General features: G+C 40.4%; 1 protein-coding gene across 3 annotated transcripts; it reads right to left on the minus strand.

Annotated features, from left to right (window-relative positions):
• Positions 1–130: 130 nt before the first annotated feature.
• On the minus strand, positions 131–15,138 carry cpne3 (copine III). 3 transcript variants are annotated; one of them, XM_022213950.2, is made up of 17 exons: positions 14,966–15,138; positions 13,325–13,473; positions 12,762–12,941; positions 11,777–11,851; positions 11,614–11,685; positions 10,301–10,381; positions 7,324–7,413; positions 6,312–6,410; positions 5,962–6,048; positions 5,793–5,852; positions 5,569–5,702; positions 5,265–5,319; positions 5,087–5,138; positions 4,799–4,932; positions 3,490–3,726; positions 3,063–3,174; positions 131–1,459 (listed from the first exon to the last, which is right to left on the minus strand). In XM_022213950.2, exons 2-16 carry the CDS (start codon positions 13,454–13,456, stop codon positions 3,064–3,066), a joined length of 1,599 nt encoding a protein of 532 aa, XP_022069642.1. In that variant the 5' UTR covers positions 13,457–13,473; positions 14,966–15,138; the 3' UTR covers positions 131–1,459; position 3,063. The 3 variants fall into 3 exon arrangements, with proteins under 3 accessions (XP_022069642.1, XP_022069641.1, XP_051796281.1); XM_022213949.2 differs by lacking the exon at positions 3,063–3,174 and having other exon boundaries at positions 14,966–15,136; XM_051940321.1 differs by lacking the exons at positions 3,063–3,174; positions 7,324–7,413; positions 10,301–10,381; ... (3 more) ...; positions 13,325–13,473; positions 14,966–15,138 and adding an exon at positions 7,056–7,285.
• Positions 15,139–16,947: the final 1,809 nt, after the last annotated feature.

The raw sequence follows: 16,947 nt of genomic DNA on the forward strand, positions 1-16,947 counted from the left end.
AGCACATTTGTGTCATTTTGGAGAAATAAAAACTTCAGGACAGCAGTGTTAACTTCAGGCAGTACACACTGTTAGCCAAGCTCCATAATGTGCTTTACGAGTGTTCAATAACTCCATCATTAAATCTGTATTGAGTCAGAGGCATTTTATTTGTAAGCTCAATGCACTTTCGTTTTAACACTAAGTAAGGCACATGACCCAATTCTGTGTAGAGCACAAAGCAGCAACAAGACATGATACATTTTTATGTTTATCATATTAAAAAAAATAAACAATACACAACAGAAATAGACACACTTGCATCAAATATGCATAGATTTCAATGATCGGTACTGTATATGCAGTTTCTACAGTGCTACCATGTTTAATACTGAACTTTTGTGCAACTGTTGGTCCTCGTGTTTTGGATACATCATATGTAGAAAGCAAAGTATCAAAAAGTGACTGGCACAACGAACAAACACAATGAGACTGGCATAATACAGCCAAATTTATAATGAGACCTTCCAGTTATCGCAATATTTCAGATTCATACCATGAGTTTGGCATTGCATCGAGTAAAACAACGAGAACCTTGCAGTACATTACGGTATAATATGGGAATGCAGAGAGGAGCGTGTGCAACAATACAACATTTTAGGAAATATATACTCCATGTGCCCAAAACAGAAAGCTATGCGGTATATGTACCAAAGTATGGCATTTTTCAGGATGTAAGCATCACAAAGCTATATGTATCACTCGGTCACACCAGGTTACACTGCATTTATTGATATTAAAAGATAATCTTTGTCATCTTAGTGAGCAAAAGCCGTTTATATAACTGTTGTGATTTGATTCTGGAGCAATCAAACATGCATAACAATAATTTGCGTGCTCCAATGATGCATTTTGAACAACTGTTTACAATCCAGTGCAGTGTTTCTGTGATGAGGATTATTTTTGAAGGTTTCCTGTTTCAGCAAATGTTAATTCCAACTATTTTTTATAAAAGTGCAATTCCCTACAAATCAACCTATTCTTTCAAAATAACGGAATGATTGTTCTTTTTAAAGCACAAAATAACAGCCAAAATAAAACATGTACGCTACCATCTAACAGCAACAGCAGCTGGACCTATTTTTACACTTAAAAACAACAGACTGGTCAATGTAGTGGAGTGGTTGTCTTTGACTGCATGTTTTTATGTCGTTAATGTGGTGAAACAGAAGGGCTGACTGAAGACAGAGCAGGGAGAGGTTTGTCTGACTGCATGATGAGATAAAGCTGGTGTGTGGTTTATGTCTGCTACAGATGAAAGTGGTCCATTTCTGGTTTCTTCTTTGTGGCATCACATGGTTCCTGCAGGGTTTGGTGCAGGAGTGGAGTTGGGTGGACTCAGCTTCATGGTATTGCAAAAGTCCACCACTTGACCTGGTACTTCAGCCAACACACTCTTTGCCAGCGCTTCTCGAGGAGCCTGAAGAGCAAAGAAAGCATTAGAAACAGTGAAGAGAAATAAAATACACATTTTTTAATGATTTATATTCACCACTGGCTGGAATAAATGAAGGGAGCATGAATGACAAGGAGAAAGTCATGCAGATGATTGTTTAAAGGAAAATTCCAAACTTCATTGTGTTAGTTATTTTGTCATTTTGCCAATCAATCCTTCTTTTGATGTTGTACCTTTTGCATAGGTGGACGTTGCATGAGCAGAAGTAGTGAGGATTCAGCTCAGAGCGAGTTACCTCACAACATCTGTCAGATTAACTACAATCAGCCACCACAATCAATCAGCCACACAGACCAAGTAAAAATGACATCAAAACTCCTGAGTGGACTGAACTGGAACCTCAACAGCCATATTCAAACCCCCTGCCAACCATTGTGTAGGTCTCCCTTGTGCCACCAAAACAGCTGTGACCCATAAACACCCTCTCCCTCCTCCACCCCCTCTACCTCTTCTGTCCCTCTCAACCCGCCGGCCAGCAGCAGATGGGTCCCCCCATATAAATAAGCCGGGTTCTGCTAAAGGTTTCTTCCCGTTAAATGGGAGTTTTTTCTTGCCACTGTCACCTTAGGGCTTGCTCTGGGGGTTCAGACATATGGGTTCTGTAAAGTGTCTTGACACAATCTGAATTGTAATTGGCGCTATATAAATTTAATTGAGTTGAACTGAATTGAAGGCATGGACTCCACAGACCTCTGAAGGTGTGCTGTGCTATCAGACATTGTGAGGCTATAAGTCCTGGAGGTTGTAAAGTAGGACTTCCATGAATCAAACTCGCTTTTCCAGCACATCCAACAGATGCTTGATCAGAGTGAGATCTGGAGAATTTAGAGGTCAACAGCTTAAACTGTTAGTCATTTTCCTTAAACTCTAAATCATTTTGCAGTGTGGCAGAGGACATTATCCTGCTAAACGCAGCTGGATATCTAAGTGACTAACACCCTTCACTTTGGCAAGGAAGATGGGTGCAGTTGTCCAGTGAGGACCTTTAAGCAACTTCGTGTTGGATCTACGTCACTTTGGACAAAAGCATCTGCTAAACGAAATGGTAAAATTGTAAATTGTAAGCACGGTCAGTGTTATCAGGAACTACTGTTGCCATGAAGGAGTGTAGATGGTCTGCAACAAAGTTTAGCTAGGTGGCTCGTGTCAAAGTAACATCCAACAAATTTTACTAGCAATACACTGAAACTTCACCATGAATCGCTCAGACCTTTACGCCCATTTTTCCTGACTGTTCACATTGACAGGTGCCATTTTAACAACAAAATCAATGCTAGTCATTTCTCTGGTCAGTTTTTCATGTTGTGCCTGATCTGTGTGCCACATGTTAATGTAGCATTTAGGAGTTTTCCTTCTCTTGATTGTTCATCAGTGCCAGTTCTTCACACTGATGAAGAATCTTAAGCAAATCAAGTTAGAAAAGTAGGAAGGAGGACAGTTGACAGAATTATGACAGAAATCACTACATGTGGTGATTCATGCAGTGATTTAGTTAGGCTGTTATTCATAAAGGCCAAGCAAAAACTAGGAAGATGCTAGGGTTTATGTGTTATGATATTTGGGGTACCCTAAGAAGGATTGGGATCATGTGGAGGCTTCAGTTTGAATAAACTGAAGAAGGAGGCCACTTGCTGAGGTAACTCGGCCAAAACGCTTTGGGCAAGAGCCTGGCTGGGCGCCTGAAAAGAAATAACAAGGCAAAGAGATAAACTAAGTGAGACTTAAGCTGAGGGTGTGGGAATCCCAGAGGTTGGACAGGTATAGCACTACTGGAACTGGATGGAGAACCTGCTCTATTATGTTCAGAATCCTGACGTCAGTCAACCCAAAAATGACGCAGTGAAATGAACAGAAAAAGTTTGAAACACATGCAGTTTTTAGCAATCGCTTGGCTTATTGAGAAAAATCAGCAGAAATCACAGCAATTATTATTGATGAAAAAACATAAATAAAGCAATGAGTAATGGAAGCGTGTCCGATGTTTTCACACTTACATTTTTGAACTGCCTGAATGGAACAAACTGCACGATGTCTCTCATGGCCGGCTCGCCACTCAGGGAGCGCAGACGGCCGTCGTCTCCGTCCAGGAACTCCATGGCGCTGAAGTCCGCCCCTCCTACCCCGACGATGATGATAGACATGGGCAGACGAGAGGCGTTGACGATGGAGTTGCGCGTCTCATCCATGTCTGTGATGACTCCATCAGTGATGATCAGCAGAACAAAGTATTGCTGAAGGAGGACAACAAGATCGGCAGCAATGCATTAGCTGTCTGAGCTGCATGTGAGAAGCATGTTAGTCTTCATCAAAAACACAGCAGTATGTAGTCTGGGATGACCAATGAGTGCTTGAGGGATGCTGTACAAGATCAATTCCCAATGTACTGTTGAAAGATCCGTTCATTCACTGATGACATCGCTCAACATTTCTAAGAAGTTAATCACACTTCTGTGTTCCCAGAGTTCCAAGATAAATCCAACAATTGTCTAGAATACAGCTCAAGTTATTCCCTCTAATGGGCGTACAAATCTGATAACTCTGGGCCTGGCATCTGGAAACAGCTTCAAAACTAATCACTGTGGAAATATCCTCATTATCCGGTTGCTCTGGATCAAGCTATAATCAAATTTATCGCTCCACTGTAAAGATTATACATGAAATTAGTACAGAAAGGCTTTTATCCCCTGCTTGTTTCATGTGGCAAAACTAAATATTAACTGTGGGAAAAAAAATGGTTGTGTGACAGACACTGCAGAAATAATAATAATAAAAATCCTGTGCAGGACAGTTGGTATCGGCACTTCCATGCCTCTTGCTTAAAGCCTGAGGAATCAAGTCCTGGAAATATAGGTTACAGTATTCTCATAACTTTTTAACAAATCTCTATTGATACAATTTTGTCAGATGTAAGCGGTGATGTGGGAGTGTCTGTTCTCATCGGTACAGTCTCTATATTTCCTGTGGTGTTGTTCCACATTTTGTGTTTAGTGCAGCTTCGAGGTCAGATTTGATGATGTTGTAGAGAACTAGAACCGTTTCTTACAACCCTATATTTGTTTATTGCCATATTTGACTGTATGAGCCTTAGGATATTTTCATTGTAATTTTACTACCTTTAAGTTCCTTTTTTGGTCATTAAAAGACCCAGCCACACATGCTGTATCTTTTTTTGTTTTCAGAACAGTCTTGACTATCTAAGTCTTTCACCACTTGAAAGGATAACATTTGCACATTTTTTTGTGTATTAGCCTTTAGATTGAGGGATAAATATTGTACATGATTGCTGTACAGACAAATACTCACCGATGCAGTGGTCTGCTGGAGGGCTTGCTTAGCAAAGCAGGCCACATGGTTAATGATAGGAGAGAAGTTGGTTGGACCATAGAGTTTGACCTGCGGCAGACAAACCCTGTAGGCCTCCACCACACCCTCAATGCCTGCACACACATTCAAAACACAACGGATTAAACTTTAACTCACACACTGGATCATGAGTACCACAATATTTTATACCGCATGTGTACTGAAGATAACCGTTAGCCGTTTTAATTGGTCTGAAAATATATATTAACCAATGATCTGTCAACAAACCTGCACAGAATGGGCTTGACGGGTTGAAATTGAGAGGAAACTCATGGGAAACCTGGAACACAAAGCCATCAGATATAACTTCCTGTGCCAAACCACTAAATAACCTTTGAATCAGATTACAAACAGTCTTATCTTTGAAAGGCGCTTGCGGTCTCATATTAAAATGCAAAAGCTTTACCTGCCATGTGGGTGGAATCTGGGCTCCAAAGCCAAACGCAGGAAACATCTTGTCACTATGAACAAAAGACACATGACGCTATTAGACGAGTGACAACATATTTTAACATTCAAATTCTAGCCACAGCCAACACAAACACATGTAAGCTACGCTGCCAAAAGAGTGACACATTCAGCAGTGAAGTTGGACGGAAGTTACGTCTTGTGGAATCAATCATCTGCCGTGAAGACATCTCAAAATTTTGAGCAAGATTTGGTCAACAATTTACTCAAATTACTACTGTACATGTGAAACGTAGACCTACCTGTCATAATCCTGGATGACGTTGCCCACAGACCAGATAGCTGAGAGGTATTCATTAACACCCTGAGGGCTAATGTAATGTAGTGACTGGGGAGACCTGGGATCCCCGTTGGAGCCTGTGAAGTCAACAGCCACCTAATGCATGGAAACAACAGACGCAGATACTGTCAGATTTATCAGTGACAGAGGATACAAACAGGTATTAATAAAGAAGCCAAGACTCACAGTGAAGTTGATCTGACAGCCTCCCATAATATAATCCAGGAATGTATACTCTTTTACCACCTAAAAGATAAAGCATCTGTCTTATAGCAGAGCACTGCACAATAAGTAACATCGAATCCATGATGCTGCTTTTCAAGTGACAACATATTTCACTAAAACCCTTACGCACCTGGCACAGCTTTACACTCACAACGCCAGAGTTCTTGTAGCCCTTCTTCTTCTGTTTCTTTTTACTGTTGATGCATTCAAACTCGGCCTGTAAAAACAAAACAAGAAGCTCTTTGTCCAAGTCAAAATACCATGAAAACAACAGCTGTGTCGCAAATTTTCCATTTTGCTCCAACTTAGTCGCTGCTCTGAGCTAAACTAATTCACAATGACTAGTTAAAAGTTATCTCATCCTTTTAAAAGGACACAAAATGGGTTAATAAAATAAGAAGAAGCAGCAACAAGCTGGAGGAGACTGTAACTAAGATTTATAATACTGGTTGCTCAAAGTACAAACACACACTGTCATACCGGAGAAGTACGCGACGCTTGTTGGAGGCGTGTCAGTGTGGTCTCAAAGATTCCAATAAGATCATGTGAGCCGTCGCTGTCATAATCATAGCACTCAACCTGAGGAAAGGTAAAACATTTGGTTGCAGTTGAAGAGAAAGTTAAGGAAGTCATTTATTCACAGTGCAAGAAAAAAGCTAAACTAGTTCAGTCAGTTCACCCGAACAACAAAAATAATCCATAAACTTGAGAGCAGTTTTTAAAAGAATAGTCTTAATGAAAACTGTTCACACTATGGATTATCCACCGTAAGTGGGTCACTTCAAAATACTATGAACCTCCATTTTGTGGGGACTGAAAGCAAATTCTAATAACATCTGGTCAGATAAAACCCAAACTATATGAACTGTTAGATGTATGTGAGGTAAATGAGAGAAGGTTTTTGCCACTAGAGTGAACGGTCTCTCTAAGATTATATAAAACTGGGGACAAACAAAACAGAAGAAACATAATGTGCAAAAGTGAGATCTGAAACACAAGTCTGTGTAACAAATTTGTGTGCTAGACAGAAGTTGGAAGTAAAATGACAAGATTCAGACAAATGTTTGTATGATAAGATCAGGTTGGATGAAGAAAACCTGGAGAGCCGAGGGTCTATCTGAGACGATGTCTGACTTTGTTCCCCACCTACTCCACTCACACACACTCCACCCAGTAAGTGATGGGAAGATGAAAAGACAAACACCGGAAATCTGGGTAACTCACTTGTCCCGTATGGCGGGAAACTGCTTCCTTCCTGACATGTTTGCTTCAGAAGTTAAAAAATATAGATTGTCAAGCTCTTACTAAATACACTACAATCAGTGAATCTGTTTGGAGATGTCTAAATGAAAAAAAACATTTATTACTCATTTAAAGGTTGTCTTTGTTATGAGCATCGAAATACGCAGTGCTATTTGAATTAAACCAATGCTGTTGTACGTGGAAGTCTCAGTTTAAACACGTTCTACATTTGTGAGCAATTAATGTTTACTTTTATTGGTTTGTCCATGTCTCCTCCACAGAGGGACTGCACGGGGATTCGGAAAGGCCTCCATGTTGGATTCAAGTTGTTCTTCACCACCTGAGAACACAACGAATGAAAATTAAACAAATGCACAATTCTCCATCAAGAACCAACCACATTTAGTCATCACTTTTTGGAATTTACAATAATGTCAGTGTGTCTCAGGAAATATCAGAAGCATTCCTTTTTAGCTCAGGGGGAAGGAGGGTCATGTTGGTGTACAAAGCAGGAGCAGTGAGTGTGCTCTATTGAGGAGATAAGACCATCTCAGAGTCTAATCAGTGATGTCTGCAGGTACGTTTACATGCTGTTTAATGTGCTGCAGCTGAACATGGATTACTACTTAACCTGCAAAGTGACATTAGCGGTGCACTTTTCCCTGGTGAATGTTTGTCTGGTGGCTCATTCAACAAGCTCAGGGTTTTTGTCCAACAGAACAGGTTAGTGGGCGCACTAACATGGGTTGTTGTTAAGTTCTTCTTTGTAGTTTGACTGTCTTACCAGACAGAACAATGATTTTGCTACTTTGTGCAGATATAGTTTAAAATCAGGCAGTCCGACTGGTTGCATGGAAACAAGTTCTGGATGTAAGACTGGGTTAACATTACAGGAGCACTGAAATCAGATTTTGAAATCAGGTCGCATCACAAACTAAACAAACATTGTTCTCTCTAATCTCAGAGATTCACATGCTACAAGATTTGAAAAATAATGACGCATCAAACATTGCAGGAAACTATTAAGAATATCATGCCAGAGGAGGCAGGCAGGGACCTGTGTACTGCCTCATGCAACTCCATGCAGGAGCAGATGGAAACAAATTGGAGGCCGTGGTGTGACAAACTGCTGTAAGAGTATTAATACTCTGCAGTGAGAGAAAACACAATCAGTATGTGAGAAGCTCAGGAGAGTTAAGACTGGATCTGTAAACCCCGTATTTCAACAGACTACCTGGATCAAACAGAGTCAGACCAAGAGCCCAGACCAGAGTGTCAACCCCGCGATTGTTGGGAGAGGAGGGGTGAAACTGGGGTAAATCAGCCTCAAACGATTGTAAAGTGATTCCTGGCAGAGGAATATTTCTAAACTAGGTAGCATCATCAGCAAAAAAAAGTACGAATTTCTCACATTTGAATTCTTACTTTGTGTCAAATAATTACATAGGCCTTGTAAGATGATTAGTCACTGCACAATTTAACAAATTCAGTGGTGTATTTTTGGGCATTTTTGCCATGAATTTGAAAGGGACAGTGGGGAGATGGAGTAGAGGTGCAGGTAAGACAGACAGCGGGGAATGACATGCAGCATGTGGTCCCCCCATACGGCATGTGTTCTACCCACTTGGCCATCGTGATGCCCAATAACTCTTACAACTTTAATAGAAACTGGTTTAAAAACCTGTACAACTTCAGACGCAAACAACATACCAAAATACATTCCATAATCAGCAGCGTGACAACAATGTAGAGAATGCAAACTAAAAGCACGGGACTTTCCTTACTTTCAATTAGGCTATCAAGTATGTAAAGTAGGTTGTATCATTCCATACAGGTTTGCTAATCCTTTAACGTATTGGGTTGAATAACTTCCCTGCTTTAAAATCAGATGGACGGTGCCGTTCTGCTGAATGAAAGTTATTTCCAATCACTGTCACCATATTTGCTTACTGATGGGAAAACACTCTGACTAGATCTATATTCTTAGCTTTTCTACAGTTACAGACCTGCCAACCTTGGCGAAATATTTTGCGTACCACTTAATCTCACACACGCGCGCGCAAACACGCACGCACGCACACAGCTTGCGCTCATGTCGATAGGAAAAAAAACTCTCGGTGCTTATTTCCCCGATATGACATCATATTTTCAACGAGAAAGTAACGTTATTAACAGTATATATTTGCCAAAAGACACACACGTACACTCACGCGAGCACACACACACACACCATTTTACCCTTTTAACCGCCAGCTGCTGCGGGTGGGGGCACGGGGAACGGGGAGAGAGGCGGAGGGAGGCAGAGGACAGGAGAGAGCGGGCCAACAAGGGTTCGGCAGACTCGTTATTCTCCGCTACTCTATGATGATTGGTTGAAATTGCACCACTACACTGCTGCATCGTGATGTCAGGCATGAGTTTGCACGTCCACATTTCTAACAGCACTCACAGATGTCTGCAGCTTTTTGCGTAGTTTAATGAGGCGGAGCGTACCAGCGTATTTTGATGTCAAATTGCGTACCTGCTACGCAAAATGCGTACAGGTTGGCAGGTCTGCAGTTATGAAGTTGAGAAATATTATTGGTTGCAAAGAAGAAATTATACAGATTACTACAATGTAAGATGCATAGTGTGACCAATTTCAGTATATGCTGCAAATTTTCTAGATGCCCAAGGTTGAAATTCACACTACAAGAACTCACTCCACATGTAAAAGACCACACATTCATAGAAATACACTGTAAATAACCAAGAACAAATCAGAAACTTAATCGTCAAATCTGACCAATAAGCCAGAGACGTCTCTAATTCAGTTAAACCCTTAAATTCTGTGTCTGCATCCTCATTCACAACAATATTTACTCGTAAAATCTAATTGGCATGAGTTAGAGAGTGGCATACTGTATTCTCTGCAGCTGTTTAGTGAGAGCACAGGAGGAGAGTTACAGCATCTACTGTTGCACACGCCCATTCAACATTCTGACTTTCCTGTTTAGACAAATGCCAGCTTGGCCCAATATGCCATATTATGTAAAGGCTGTGGTGAAACAGTTAAGACACCAGTGGTTCCTCCTTCAACACAGGCTAGTTTGGGGTAAAAACACAAAAAAGAAAAATGTGTTTGTCTCCTGTGAGTTTTATCAACCTCTCCTGCAGAGTTGGAATATTTAGCCATATTAATCTAAAGCAGTCAGTAGCAGATGTCTAATGTTTATAAATGGGTTTACCTCTGTCCTGTGAGCAAGCTGCCATCCAGTTCCTGTCTGCTTGTAGAACTCCAGGTAGGGGTCGGACTTCCCAAAGAAATCCTGTGTGAAAATAAAGAAATGAGACATACTAGTAAGTAAAAGAAAACTGAAAATGTAGGTGGTCCTCGGTCTATGACGTCCTTGACCTACGGCGTTTCTGCGTTACATCGGTACTCGTTACATGGAACTAGTTGGTGAGCAGAGTGGATGTATACGTCATCACGCTGCCATATAATTTTTTTACGTTCTCTGGTTGTACGCCACAACTGACTGTTTGTTCTGCTTCCCTCTGACAAAAGGCACAGAAACATTAAAACTCCAACTTCCAGACTGAAAAACAGTTTTATCCCAGAGCTGTCCAATCCATTTCCCCCTGCACACAAACACACACACAGACAGACACACACTATGTGCAATAAAGAACTGAGTCTTGCACTGGACTGTAATTTACCTCTCATCCTGCAGCTCATGTGTACTAATTCTGTTTACACATTTATATTTTTGAGGATTTTTTTGTATATAAAGTGTCGTTTTATATATTTTGTCTATAGCTGGGAGTCACCAATCAAAATTTTGCTGTGTGGAAACACAATGACAACAAAGATTCTTGATTCTTGAAAAGGAAAGTCATCTCCATGGAAGTGAAAGTAAATATAATAAAACACTCGGAACAGAGCAAAACGCCAATGAACATTGGTCCAGTTGCAAAAACAGTGCAACACATTGCAGCGACCCTCTGTGGTGAATGAGTGAGACTTTATCTTGTTCTCTGGTCGTTTATTGAACCTTCACACAGCCTACTGTGGACCGTCGCCAACGCCAAAATAACTACAAAAACCGAGAACTTAGCTCCACAATTAGCCGCCGTTCCCAGCTCTGTCTTGCTGAACACACACTGAGACTGGCATAGAGCAACAAACACAAACACTAGTGCTGACTCTCAGCCAATCAGATGTGAGCTAACTAAACATGGCACGTTCACTGACATTAGGTAAATCTGGAATTGAACAATAAACATTGAAACCTCAACATCAGCAACAATATCAGTCCGTTACAATATTCTATTATCTTCTTGTAAAAATGACTCATACGTGCATGAAAGTTACTGGTATTCATGATTTTTTCAAGGATACAATCGATATCGTGACGGCTTTGTTTACATTTTCGCTGGAGTTCTGACTTATGGCAAAAATCAACTGACGTCGATCCGTAGGAAAGGAACTCCAGCTTAAGTCGAGAACCCTCTGTATAAGAATTTAAGCAAGTAAAATTTTAACTAGAGTCCATCCTACCTTGTTATCTAGTTTCCGTGCTTCCACCTCGAAATTTGCCACCCTGTTGTCTTTTATTTCCTCTGCACTGATCTGCAACAGAGCGAAAGATAAATAATTAAGACTGACATGAACAAAGCAAAACAACATCATACATTTCTCTAAAGCTCTCTTTGCCACTCACTGTGATGGTGCCTTTTCCTGCAGGCGACTTGTTCTTCAAGACAAGCGGTCTGGTCAGTTTCTTACTGGATACAACCTAAATGCAAGTCAATAAAACCAGTAAGCACTCTGACAAAGAACAGCAGCAGCAGCAAACGCAGTAGAGAGAACACGCTCGGCCAGCAGAACAGAAGATGAATGCAGCCTGCAGACAACAAGGCGAATGGCATCCTTAACAATAACACACATTTTACATCTGCGGTCATATTACACCGTCAGTGTCCAATCTGCAACTGTTTATCAGGAAATATAATGCTTCATCTCCACCATGGTAAACAGTGGTGTCTTCTTACAGCACAGTAGGCATCCCATCACTGTCACATCTGCAAAAGTTTGCCGAGCTTGTTATAAAGGCAAGGAAACAAAATCTTCAGCACTATTCTTTTTTTTTGTAATTTTAAAGCAATTTAGTTTTTTTCATGCCTTTGGATAACAATATAATCCTGTAAAGACTGATTAAAGCACTGAGCTCTTGTACTTGTTGACCATATAAGATTTGCAGGTTTGAATACTGCCACCTAAAAACACACAACTGTAATTATGCTTAGATCTACTCATCCTGTCAGGATGGGGCAGTGATAATAATAATTCACCTAAACATTCACACAGTATCTAATGTTTTTGCCAGCTTTTTCTTGCTTTTAGTCTGTATCATGCCCTCAAACATCTAAAAATTATTTGTTCTTCTTTTGAGAATAACACCGGTCTAGACTTGTTCGTGTTTTGATTGATCATCTGATGCCAGTGTCATCCCTTTTATGTAAACGCATTCATAGTGAAGTTCAGAAACTCTGTGTTGACTTACTGGGTTGATAACCAGCTTTGCGTGACCACTTAGTGCCACTGTGGTTGTTAGGCTTAGGGAAGGGAGACAGTGTACCGATACCCTGGTTATGTTGTGTTTACTTTGTAGAACAGGCCTCATGGAGAAAAGAGAAAGACCTTACCTGGCCCAGGGTGCACTCAAGTTCCCCCAGGAAGTCATCATCACTCAGGTCAATAGTCTTGTTGTCGATGTCATAAATCCCAAACTTCAGCTTCTGCACCATTTCAAAGTAGTAGTCAATGACAAACTTTTTGGCAAACTTTGGGTTGAGGCAATTCTGGACTTTCTCTGTACGTTCCACCTGTTGGGAAAGAATGAATCAGACGTGTGCAAAACAACAAGGCTGTATACGGTGTAAACAGTAGTTTGTACTGACTCACATGAAGTGACGGAAAAGGAAATGGAAACTTTCTTATATGGGGTTAATGATTAACACTGCACTGACATCTTGTCTTGTAGAAGGAACTATGACATAACCATCCACACCTGTATAATTACATATATCCCACTTAATCTGCTTTTCAGTAGAGGGGAGGTTTCTCAGGCATCTATAATTACCTTTTAGAATAAATGTTATTACAAAATGCTTGACACTAAGACAAAATGTATTCAGCTTGATTTAAGTACTGTTATTCATGTCTGCTATTAATGATTAATGATTCCAGATCTGTTCTCTATACTGACCTCATACCACTGGTTATTAGAGCTGTTCATTAACAGGACGCACAGAGGGTCCGACTTGGAACCGATGTCTTTGTCCAGGAGGTTCTGACAAGACACGGTCAGCTCCACCTTGGTTACACACTGAGCAGCCATGTCTAACTGTAAACGAGCTGGAGAAACAACACAGACAGTTATGTGTAAATGAAGCAGGAATCATACCAAACACATGTGAGCTATTAAAGCCCAGGGGTTTATAAATGAATGGAAAAGGTTCCGCGAACACATTTAAAGACGCCACTTCCCCAAAGAAAATACACCCAAAAGGCCAGAAGAGAAAATCTTGAAAAATGTGTCTTGACTCAGCGGGGAAATGAGAAAAGTTACTTGAATACTTCACTGCTATACAGAATACCTGAAAAACTCACTGCATTATATGTCATTATATTTTAAATTGTCACCTGAATTTTGTTTTTCAGTACAAAAATAAAGTCACTTCTACCAGAAATGATGCAGAAAAGCAACAAACAAAAATAAAGTGGGATTAAAAAACAGATAAACAGCATAACAAATCTATCAGTGATTTCTTTATACTGTATACAACAACTCAGACAGCTAAAACACATTTAAATGAATCACTAAGAGCATTTCATCATGTTTCATCCAGACCCTTAAAGTACAGTGTATAGATTTCATGAAAATATATCAATTTGCACTACTGGGGTAAGTGGCATTAAATAAAATGCAGACAACAATTTTGTTTTGACAGTTTTATCTTAAGTTTACTTAGATTAACAGTGGCACAATACATTTCATGGAAGCATCTATTCCTGTGCCTCTGCTCTGTGCCCTTGATTACAACCAATCCAGTTATTTTAAGATGTTGAAATAGCTTTAAATAAACTATTAAACCGATCTTCCATTTGCCAATATGTGACAACAGCTCCTAAATTGTTACTGAAATACTACTAATGCATCAAAATGGCTTGATTTCATGATCATTTCTTGCATATGTATATAAAATCCATTAGTAAATCGTGTTGAATACAGTGTAAACAAGCTTAACAGACACATCAAGCACTTACAGTCTTATCATCAGACATGGTATTATAGTACTGCCTATAAACAGTCCAAGTGTCATGCCTTATTACACTATAAGCTGCTCATTTTTTTACACAAGTATTCTTTACATGTGCATATTATAACTGGATGATCCAAACAAAAGCAAATGTGCACGTTTAGTAACTATACAACCATTTTTGACACATCCGCCACATTTACACAACTGCAGTAAACGCATCTCACCACCTCCCTGTGTAAACTACAACCGGAGCTAACTTCAAAGTACGCCATTAACAACAAATAAAACTAATTTAGCTCATGAGTTCAGTTTTGCACAGCTGCATAAAACAGAGGAGCCTCTATTGCTCGGAGCTACTAGTGAACCAGTAACAGACTCTCATGGAAAATATGACACAACAGGCAAAACTGAGGTGTAACGGGTGGGGGGCACAGCAGCCAATGGATAACTAAAGTACGACGGATAGCATGAGGCTAGCAGGCTAATAGAGCGGCTCAATGTGATTAACAGAAAACTAATTAGCTTAGCTTAGTTAGCCGCGTTAGCATCCGCATAACTAGACGCTAACTGAAGTTCGAGCTTACCGTTAAAGATTTGGGAAGAAAATACTCCAACTACGGATGTTTTCTCTGGACTACCAGCGTCACTTCCACTTAGAAAGTGTCGCCTCAGTAGCTCTGTATTATAGACCGACTGGGCTCAGCCCTCCGCATGACCAACTCCGCCCACCGAGAGCAGCTCGTCCCCGCTGAGCTGCGCCCCGCCTGGGAAATGGACGAGGACGGGCGGCGCCTCCGCTCCTGGGTGGTGTCCAACTCTACTTTCACATTTGGTAGTGTCTACAGATACGGACCCGTACCCGTAGCCTGTGGCATACGGATACGGCACTTTCCATTTAGCAACAGCCTTCACATATATGCGTCCCAAACAGTTAGAATAAGGTGGGAAAGGTTCATCACGTAAACTTCCACATACTCTACATTCATTACAAATAAAGTGTTATATTTAGACTTTTTTCACTTTGATAATTATGACTTCTGGCTCATGGAAATCAGAAATCCAGTACCTCAAATTAATAGAATATTTCCTAAGACCAATATATTTTTTTACAATTTTTTTTATTTTTTTACAAAATTTAAACTATATAAATATTCTACTTGCCAAAAGTGGGACTACATCAGGGATCAGCTCTGAGCCCCTTCTTGTTTGCTATGGTGATGGACAGGATGACAGACGAGGTTTGACAGGAGTCTCCATGGACTATGATGTTTGCACATGACATTGTGATCTGTAGTGAGAGCATGGGAACAGGTGGAGGAGAAGCTAGAGGCGTGGAGGTTTGCCCTGGAAAGGAGAGGAATGAAGGTTAGCCGCAGCAAGACGGAGTATCTGTGTGTGAATGAGAGGGACCCAAGTGGAAGAGTGAGGTTACAGGGAGAAGAGATCAAGAAAGTGGAGGATTTGAAGTACTTAGGGTCAACAATCCAGAGCAATGGAGAGTGTGGAAAAGAGGTGAAGAAGCGTGTACAGACAGGCTGGAACGGCTGGAGAAAAGTGTCAGGTGTGATGTGTGATAGAAGAGTTTCAGCTAAAATGAAAGGAAAGGTTTACAAAACTGTGGTGAGACCAGCTATGTCGTTTGGTCTGGAGACAGTGTCCCTGAGGAAAAGACAGGAGGCAGAGCTGGAGGTAGCAGAACTGAAGATGCTGAGGTTCTTTTGGGAGTGACCAGGATGGATAGGATCAGGAATGAGTACATCAGAGGGACAGCACATGTTAGAGGCTTTGGAGATAAAGTCAGAGAGGACAGACTGAGATGGATCGGACATGTCCAGAGGAGAGAGAGTGAATATATTGGTAGAAGGATGCTGAGTTTCCCACTGCCAGGCAGGAGGCCTAGAGGAAGACCAAAGAGGAGGTTTATGGATGTGGTTAAAGAGGACATGAAGGTAGTTGGTGTGAGAGAAGAGGAAGCAGAAGACAGGGTTAGATGGAGGCAATTGATTCGCTGTGGTGACCTCTGAAGGGAAAAGCTGAAAGGAAAAGAAGAAGAAGAAGACTTGCCAAAAGTGTGTTAATTTCTACAGTCAATATTGTATTTGTATCAATATATAATTGAGGGACTCTTGAAGTCCATGGGATATATCTTGCATATATATTTTATTAAAAGCTTTAAAAATATGCTTTTTTGTTCATTATGATCATGTTTTTACAAATTCCATAATTATTTATTGTGAAAACAATGACTTGTTAATGAAAAATGACTGGATATCAGTAAAATGTCAACTAAATACCTGTCCGAATTTAATAACAACCACCTTCTAACTAGCGAAACAATAATAAAATGAGCTTATTCAAAAATGTTTTGATTGTGTTCTTTTCATTAAGTTGACATAATCATGACACACATTTCTTTTTTGGCAATATGTCAAATTTTATATGGAAAACAACAAACTGTACCTGAGCTAGAGAAATCACCTTCCACTAAGTTACCCATTACAAAAACACCTGTCCAGGAAGTGTGTTAATTCCAGATCACATGACCTGCTGCACATGATGTCATTTC

Source organism: Acanthochromis polyacanthus, chromosome 20, assembly GCF_021347895.1.
Source record: "Acanthochromis polyacanthus isolate Apoly-LR-REF ecotype Palm Island chromosome 20, KAUST_Apoly_ChrSc, whole genome shotgun sequence".
In the NCBI taxonomy this organism is placed as follows: domain Eukaryota; kingdom Metazoa; phylum Chordata; class Actinopteri; family Pomacentridae; genus Acanthochromis; species Acanthochromis polyacanthus.